Consider the following 9,604-nt stretch of genomic DNA (forward strand, 5'->3'; position numbering starts at 1 on the left):
ACTTTTTCAAATATAAAAAGTTAATATTCCTATTTGTAATGTAATCAATTGATTTAATAGAATAAAAAAAATTTTAATACTAAAGGAAAAAAAAATAGTAAATAAAAAGATAAATAAAATATATTTTGTAGTAATTCAGAAAGTAAACTTTTGATGCAAGATTTACTTACCTTTAAATTGTATAAAACTAATACTAAATTTTGGTGTCTCCATAATAATAAAAAATTAACATACAAATATTTGTTTTGTAGTCTTGTTTGAAATAAATAATCAGAAAAAACTTAAAGATAATACTTTTTTATCTAGACTTCTCCTGATGCCTTTGTACAGTTAGCCCTGCAATTGGCCTATTACAAGGATGCTAAAAGATTTGTACAAACTTATGAGGCATCAATGACTAGATTATATCAAGGAGGGAGAACTGAAACTGTAAGATCTTGCACCATGGAAGCAAAGGAATTTGTTTTGTAAGTTCTTTTATACAGTTCTGAAGAATATGTTAAATGAGTTGATAATCTATACAAATTGAAAAACTTAGTGGAAGATGGTTTCTATGAGAGAGTTTAGTAAATTGAGGAACATTTGCCCTCGAAAACAAAATGATAGTCAGAAGTTTAATACAAAGCTTAATTAAAATCAGTATTAATGACTTAGCTGGGAATTTTTTTTATGTTCTATACATAAAGATGACTGTAATATGTTTTAAAACAAGAAATTATATGCTTGTTCAAATTGTCATTTGTCACTCACTAAACTTTTCAGTTATATTTGCTTTCTTTTTCATAACTTAGAATGTTGCCAAAGTTCTTTGTTTATGTTAGGTTACATGTTAGAAATATCTATTGTTTCTGTTGTGAATAGTTTTCATAACAATGTTTAATGGTATTTTAGAGATGTCTACTTACTAATATTTTTGTGACAAAAAGTCTTTGTATCAAATGTTTGGTTTCATATTAAATTCATTTACTTGTTAATTTTTCTGTTCCCAAAATTGATCTTTGTGAAAATGTTAAGGTGCATATTACAGACTTATATTTTGAGTTTTTGTGGTTTTATTATATTTTGTGCTTTTATTTTGTGATTATTATATTTTGTGGTTTCCTATTTTGTGGTTTTATTTTATTATACAGTACAGAACCCGTTATCCGGAAATCAGAAAACCGGAAAACCAAATAACCGGAACGAAATTCGATAAATTTTCCAGCCATTTTTGAAAAAACAAATGTTTTTCTCCTCATACGATTTCAAGATTTTTCTTTCTTTTTTGAAAGATGTTAACCTTACCATCATTTTGGAAACAATCATTAGTGTATTACTTCATCGTTTTTTTCTTCTTTTCAAGATTATTTCCAAATATACTTTTTTAGTTGAATTTGACAATAAAAAAAACGGCTTTCTGTAGCGATTCAGAAAACCGGAAAAATCAGTTATCCGGAATAGCGATGGTCCCGATCGTTCCGGATAATCGGTTCCCTACTGTACTTACTAAAATTTTGAGTTTTTGTGGTTTTCTTAATCTTCTTAGTATTAATCCCGATTGTCTCTAAACTTAAAGCTGTTAGCTTTCCTGTTATAAAAAGCCCATTTATAATATTATAGACATCTACTTACTAATATTTTAAGTTTTTGTGATTTTCTTAACCTTTTAAGTATTAATCCTGATTGTCCCTAAACGTAAAGCTGACATTTTTCCTGTGATAAAAAGCCTGTTATCCGATGCTGTTCAATGATGAATCATTGTATTGCGAGGAGAGTTCTTTTCTGTCTGGCTTACAGTTGTAACACTTGGAGGGTTCAATTTTTTGAAATTGAAGTTACTTCCAATTGAATTATTTCAAACTGGATTGAATTTATTCCATTTCATTTATTCCAAGTGAAGTTTATCTTCAGATATTAATTGGTTTTGAACATAATAATATTCTTAGTCTGAATCTTATTAATATATTGGGTGTTGTTATAATTTAAACCTACACAGATTTGTAAATAAAAGTTTTTTTTAAAAAAATAATAATTTATCTAAATAATAATTTATATCAAGCTGATGTGATAGGGTTGGAAAAAATTTTGGTGTTGCTTTATTTTGGTGTGGAAATGCATGCTGCCTTGATTTACTTTTCTTAATTACTGCGATTCTTTTCTAGTTTTATTAATCATTATCTATTTTCCATTTTTCTGCTATATAACTTTACATTTCCTATTTCAAACCTGTTTTGCTTTTTCTTTTCACATCTAGCGAGTCTTGAGAACGGGTGCTATTTTTGATCCCTTCAAATATGTTGAATTTTTCCACTTCACTTGAAACTCCAAATTTTTAGATTACCAAATAAATCTTTCTTTTTCAGTTTTTTTTTCGGTTTTATTTAGTGCACTGTACCTATTTGTTATTTTTTGGAATCGCAGCCCAACCTCGGAAAAAATATATTTTTTAAAGGACATGCTCCTCGTATTATTAAAAATATATTTGTTTCATAAATTAGAAAAATACACAAACACAATATTGAAGTAAATTTTCCAAAATCTTATAAATCAGAAATTTGTGTTTTACAAATATAATTTGAATATTGCAAATGTAAATTTGAAAATTTAATAAGTTTATTAAACTTAATAATTAGGAGTATGCAGCAAAAAGATTGCCCTGCAGAAAAGAAGAGGTCATTATTGCAAAAAGCAGCTTTAAAGCACCAGAATATGTACAGAGATGCAATGAATGGACGAGGCATTGACAGACATTTATTTGCTCTTTATGTCGCTTGCAAGGGATTGGGTTATGTAAGTAGCGTTTTTTTACATAATTTTTTGTAAGAGTGGATGTGATTAAATGTTGTTTAGTATATCTTTTTATAATAGTACTTGCAAAGAGTAGATTTGATTGTTATATGAGTTTATTGGGAAAAGGATATTTTTTAATTATGAGTATTAAATAATAGTGTAAAAAGTAATTGACTGATGTAGAGAAATAATTAAAACTGTTAGCACACATTTATTTAGATTCACATCAAAGTGTGTATTTATAATCAGTTAGAAATAATCTTTAAATAGGTTAAATTTATCTTTTGAAAGTTTAATTAATGATATAGCTTAATACAAAATTCATGAAATACTAAGTTAGTTTGTAATGAAAATTCAATTAAGTGCATTTGTTTTTTAATGTTATTTGAATTCTGATTGTGTAATTACTATTAAACTTTGTTGTTAATCACCTTTTTTCTTTAACAGCATATAAATAAAAAAAATATGGAAAGTATTGTATATTATTTATTAAATTGTATATCTATATAATTTAATAAATAATATTTTTGTTACCAAATATAACTTTCTCTTTTAAATTTTATTTGTTCAAATTGATATTTAATAAGGAAATAATGAATAGAAAATCTTTCAATAATGTATCTTTTAGATCATATGTTATGTCTGGAATTGTTCAGATTAAGAAAATACATCAACCTACCAGTTTCTATATTTAAATTATTTTGTAATAAGTTAAAAAAATATCAATTATACTAATGTGGCATATATACTTGTCACATCACTTTCTCTTTCTTATTCAAGTTAAGTGCAAAACTAACTTCTAAAGATGCTAAAAAGCCAGATATATAAAAATTTATAAAGGTAAAAAGATAAGAAAAATATGAGTATATGTAGTTAGCCTAGATGAGAGCTGAGAATCTTAAATTATGTATATTTTTAATTTTTTTTAAAATCTTTAAATGAATTTTTTTCCAAATGCTCCCTCCCCCCCATTAGACTGTACAGTAGTTTAATTTATTTGAAAAAGGCAAAACTCAGTATTATTACATTGTACTGTCTGCTTAGAGCAGTGCACCTCAGATTTTCTGCTCAACACATAATGTATTTATATTTTCCATGAAATATGGATTTCTGGATAAATCAGTCTATCTTAAATAAGATACACCAAGAAGAAACAAATAAGTAAATATAAAGAAAATTAGAAAAATATCTTTTAAGTTAAATTTTTTATAACAAGTTTATGTAACAGACTGTTTCATACATATTTTCATTTGTCGTACCATCATTTATCCTTTTTTTTATTTATTTTATTTGTAATTGTTAAAAAATAAAAATTATATTTGTAATGCTTATGATTCATAATTAATGTTTATAAATTTTTTTAATATCTACTAAAATTGCTTTAAATTTTTGGTTAACATATTTTTCTTAGGAAAGTGACTTTTTGTATAAAACCATCACTCGTCCGTGGACTTTATCTACTAGTCAAACACCCCATACTCAATTGACTGCATTACCTGATGCAAATTTGCACATATTTAATGACAAAGTAAGTATTTATTTACAAAATTTTTAAAACTAAGTTTTCTGAAGTAATGATTGAAAATTTATTTTGATAAGTTCTGGGAAAAACACAGACTTTCCATTGTATGTATATTATATATATGTATATATACCTGTATATATTAATTATGGAAACAATTTCAGAATTGTATTATTGAACGTTAAAAACAATTTTATTTACAATTGAAATCTATATTGTACAAAATGCTTACAGCTATGGATATGTTATCCAAATTAATGAAATTTCATAATTTATCCAAACTATGAAATTTAGGAATATGCTGGTATTTATTTGTTCCAGGTGTTACTTCCAAATATTAAAGTGCTTGGATATCAAATCGTAATACAAAGTTGCATTAAATGGATTTCAATCAAAGTTTTCGCATGATGTATTGCTTATGATCCGATTCAACTGAATATATTATAGTGTCATTATCACTACTGTCTGTTTCAGAATCAATATCTGAAATATTTAGCATAATTTCTATTTGAAGTTCAGTTAAACATTTTCGGCACTTTGTCATTGAGAAATTTGACGTTATCAATTTAAAACTGGACTGCATATACAAATGAACATAACTGTAGCAAAAATAAAACTCTCCCACCTACTATTAACAAACATCACATGTTCATTTTAAAGGGGCGTCATGAATCATGTGATTCAGAAACATTCCTTAGTTTTCATATTATATTATCAAAAACTATGTGCATGTGAGTCGTATATCACTCATTTGAAGTAGAAGGTCAAATCTACATGTGTTTCAAATCAATTGGACATACAATGCCATCTTGTGCTAAAAATTATAGTTTTTAAATTGTTCCAAATATGTGATGGTGAACTAAAATGCTCTCTGGTATGTTGGCGTGTTGACAGGAAAATGAGAGCAACTATACAGGACAGTTAGCGCGAAAAGGTTATCCTGTTTAATATTTACTCTATTATTAGGAATGAATCTCTTGTCGACATATAGACTTGATAGCTACATGAACATCGAATCTGTACAAAAATCTTATTTTTATCATTTATTTTACAAAGTTACTTTTTTTATTATTTTAGTTTGTTAAATAATATCTTTGCAGGTTGAGGCAAAAAAAATTTGGAAATTGATTTATATTAATTTTTTTATTTGAATTAACTGAAAACAAATTAAAGTAATAATTAATGCCTGAAAAGGTGTTATTTAAAATACTAATTTGGGAACTTTTGCTATTTTAATGATTTAATTGAACCTACTTCTATTCCATAGGTTTGTACTGGCGGTGGATTCGGACCTGTGTCAGATGATGGTTATGGGGTGTCTTACATATTTCCTTCAGATCAGCGCATATTTTTCCACATCTCGTCGAAACATGCCTGTCCCCAGACAAGTTCACAGAGATTTTATCATTTGTTATCTGAGAGCATGGTAGAGATGCTTCAGCTCTTCGATGAGAAATGACAATTTGGACTGTAATGCGTCTATTTATGCCTTCTTCGTGCTTGTTCCTTATGTAATTTTTTAAACTAAGTGTTATCATTCCAAAGTATTTACTTATATCTAGAACTATTTTTGGTGTTACTTTTTAATGCCTGGGAAGGTTCTATGTGAAAAGATATGGATTCTGAATCAGAAATGCATTAGTGGTGATTGTGGAAATGGATAGTTTTGTGTGGATTTTGTTCTCAGAGAGAAAAGTTTGTGTAAAGTAAAAATTTAAGAAGTGCAGTCTTGTTATGTTTTATGTACATAAAATAAAATGAAGTTAATGTAAAATAATAAAAAAATTAAATTCATAAAATGAATTGAACTGAACTATGTGTATTTTTTTTAACTTAATGTACCTAATAAAAGTAAGCCAAACAACTATAAAAAATTGCTTTTGAAAATGCAGTCAAATATGCATTACTTAGTTTTTTTTCCTTCCAAAACTGTTAATGAAAAAGAATTTGTCCAAACAAGTTTTTGACAACTCTAATTTCATAGAATGCCAACCAAATTTTGTTTTGAATATTTATATACTATGTACTATTTTATTCAAATTATTATAGGTATTTTTCAAAACAAAAATCATAATAAATTTTAAATATTAATTTTAAGTGAGAATATTGACATTAAATCTAAGTCTAAAGCAAACCATTAAGTTTGACTGGTATTCCTTTTGCTACTGGTATATATATTTTTTACTGATTTTTATGCCACATTTGATTACAGTTTATTCTTTTCAATGCATGCAATTATTCTCCTGTTTTTATGTATTTTGTCTAATGTGCTTTATTTACATTGTTTTTTAATTTAGTCGACATAGCACAAAGTATACCCTATCCTTTTGGATTCACCTTTATTTTTTAGAATTCATTGGTGGTGTTATTTTTTTCTTTAAGGTTTTTAGCTTTCTTTTTTCTTTGTTTTGTTTTTTTTTATACATTTCTTTCTTTACTTAAGTATTAGTTACAAAAACTGTTTGTTTAAAAATACTTATTTTTAGTGTTAAATATAAATCTGTTCTTATGAAATAATGTGCCATTTAAGTTTGCCTACCCTAGTTCCAATTAAATTAAGTACTCTCAGTTTCAGTAGTTTTCTTTTTGTAGTTTCCAACAATATTTGATGCGTTTTATTAAAAAATAATGAATGATTAAAGCAACCCAAAGGATTGAATTGTAATTGTTACATTTTTATGGGCCATTATGCAGTAATGCTTTATATACAAAATGCTTTAAATTTTTCTGTGACTTCTTTTCTTATGATTCTTTTTTTCGTATTTCGTTCAAGCTTAAATGCTATAGATTTAATTAAAAAAAATATTTTTCTAAAACTTATTTCTTAATAAAAATTATTTTATCTGACAGCGAATTTAATTGCGTGAAACTTTTCTAAAACCATCTATTTATGTTCCTGATTTTCTCCTAATAAAACAGAATTTAACGTCTTCTTTAAGTTTAAGTTTGATTTCAAGCGTAATTCTATTAATAAAAAAAACTTGGAAAGGAGCATTATATTTAATTTAATTTATATTGTCATTCAATTAAAACACTAAAAAATATGAAGATTAAAAGAAAGATGAAAAGAAACCGAAGGAAACAAACCTAATTTGAATAAGAGATTGTTTAAATAATTAGGGTTGCTAATTAGTGATATAATAGCAAATTTGATTATAAATGAAACTTCGTTAATCCATCAATCAATGTTTCCGATTTTTTTTTGATAAAAAAAAACATTCATAATTAATTGAACTCTTAACACTTCCTAAAAGTAATATAATTCACACAACACCTTTTAGATTGTACTAACACTTTCCACCTCAAGACTAAAATTTGATTGACTGAAACATAGTATTACAGGTAGCGATTAAACAAAAAGCAATGTCGGCAATTCATTTGATTTTAATGAAAAAATCAGATAAAAATCTACAGTACCAATAGAAATGCTAGCAAATAAGAAATAATTAAAGTAGAATATTTCTTTACACATTATGCAGAGATGGTACAAAATTGATATCATTTATTTAAGAATTAGCAAAAGTATTAGAATTAACAATTCTGGAGTTGCCATATTCACCTTCAAAGGTTTTACAGTATGTTGACATGTCTTTAATGAAAGAGATTTAAGTGTTTATAATTTTGGATTTATGATCAAGATTCTAAGAGTTAAGGGAACATCGCAGTTTTTTTAATTTATTTCCGTTATATTTTTAATCTTCTTTTTCTTGTTATAAAATGACAAAATTGCCTCTTGTTTTATCTTGATCTGTTTTGATCATTTGAGTATTAGTATTAATGAAGAGCGTGATTGCATGTCTAAAATGAATGAACTGATTATTTGTATGAAATGTTAGAAGTTATTATTTGTGTGAAATGTGATTTCTATCAATCACATTGCTTTTGCTTCAGGTTTTTGTAAGTATTTTATTTAACAAAATGTATTTAGTTTTACAATTCTTAACGTTATTATTATTTTTAAACAAAGTTAGTTTCGATTGAATAAGAATATTGAAGAAAGAAATGAAAGGTGAGAAATTGAATATGCATGGGTGTACATTGCAGATTTTCGGTAAATGTCATTTTTTGTTTTCTGAATTTCAATGTCATGTCAAATTATTAATATATCAGTTAAATGTTATGTTTAAACTTAAATGTGTATGTCTATGTGTATTTTTTACCTCTTTTTCTATTAATATCGATCTTATTTAAAGTGATTTTTGAATTGTTTATGTGCTATTTTTTAGGAAGGACTTATTATGATAAATTATTTATTTTACTGAGTTAATTATCTCTTTTTTATTTTTACTGAGATTATGTAGGGGTCTTTATTTTTATATTTTACATTTTTTGAAGTTCATACTTTTAAATGTATTTTATAATTGATCTCAACTGATTTGGTTTTGTTCATTAAAAATCAATTTCGTTTTTATTGTTGTGAAAAAGTAAGCTATCGAATGCTTACATTTGTACAAAATATGTCCACTGCATTTTTTAAATAAAATGTAAAAAAATCTGCATTGTTTTTTCGAGCGTTTTGATATTTATTGAATATTTGTTTCGTCATAAGAAATAATTGTTGCGATGTTCCATTTATACAATAACTTTTTTTTTGAAAAAAAAAACATTATTTATATGATTAATTTATAAATATGGTAACACCCCTGCAACCAAAATGGGGTTTTGGGGGAAAATTCCTCCCATAAGCCATCCTCAAGTATTAAATTAATAGACAAATCTAGAATTAAATCAGTTGCAGAATGAACAGAAAAGATATATGATGCATAAGGGAGCTAACCCTATTTCTTTAAGAAACATGATAAATTAATAAAAACACATAAAATAAGCACAATAAAAATAAACTTATAAAATTTCTTCCTAACTCTTTGAGTCTTGCGAAATACTGAAGAAAATCACTACTCTCTCTCTCTCTCTCTAATATTTGAAACTACTATTTTTGATGTAATAAATTGTAATAAATAAATAAATAAAATAATTAATAAGTAGAATATATATTATAAAAAATGTTCTGCATTTTTGTTTTTTCTTAATTTATTTGTTTCACATTTCATTCCAAATTTAAAATAAACAATGTGTAAAAAATTGTTTCAGTGGAAATATAAAAGTTAAAGGTAAGATATGTAAAACTAATAATAAAAAAAATACTAATACTTTATTAAAATGATAATTTTCAACATATCTTTTTCTTTTTAATTTACTTTTATTAAGTTTTTAATAAATTTTTAAAGGAGTACTGAATAGGTCAATACTGCCTCGTAAAAAGTTTGTTCTTTAAAAATAAGATGTGAGTTAATAAAAATTATTTAATTATTT

At 25.6% G+C, this 9,604-nt stretch overlaps 1 protein-coding gene across 3 annotated transcripts in view; it reads left to right on the forward strand.

The window, feature by feature from the left end:
- LOC107452079 (carnitine O-palmitoyltransferase 1, liver isoform) overlaps positions 1 to 8,788 on the forward strand; it is a 53,152-nt gene extending 44,364 nt beyond the window's left edge. For all 3 annotated transcript variants that reach the window (XM_071179860.1, XM_071179859.1, XM_043049332.2), the window contains exons 15-18: positions 307 to 467; positions 2,613 to 2,769; positions 4,181 to 4,297; positions 5,559 to 8,788. In XM_071179860.1, the coding sequence (XP_071035961.1) occupies positions 307 to 467; positions 2,613 to 2,769; positions 4,181 to 4,297; positions 5,559 to 5,750 (627 nt within the window). In that variant the 3' untranslated portion in view covers positions 5,751 to 8,788. The remainder of the gene's footprint in view (positions 1 to 306; positions 468 to 2,612; positions 2,770 to 4,180; positions 4,298 to 5,558) is intronic.
- The last annotated feature ends 816 nt before the right edge of the window (positions 8,789 to 9,604 follow it).

The sequence above is a fragment of the Parasteatoda tepidariorum genome, chromosome 4 (assembly GCF_043381705.1).
Source record: "Parasteatoda tepidariorum isolate YZ-2023 chromosome 4, CAS_Ptep_4.0, whole genome shotgun sequence".
In the NCBI taxonomy this organism is placed as follows: Eukaryota; Metazoa; Arthropoda; class Arachnida; order Araneae; family Theridiidae; genus Parasteatoda; species Parasteatoda tepidariorum.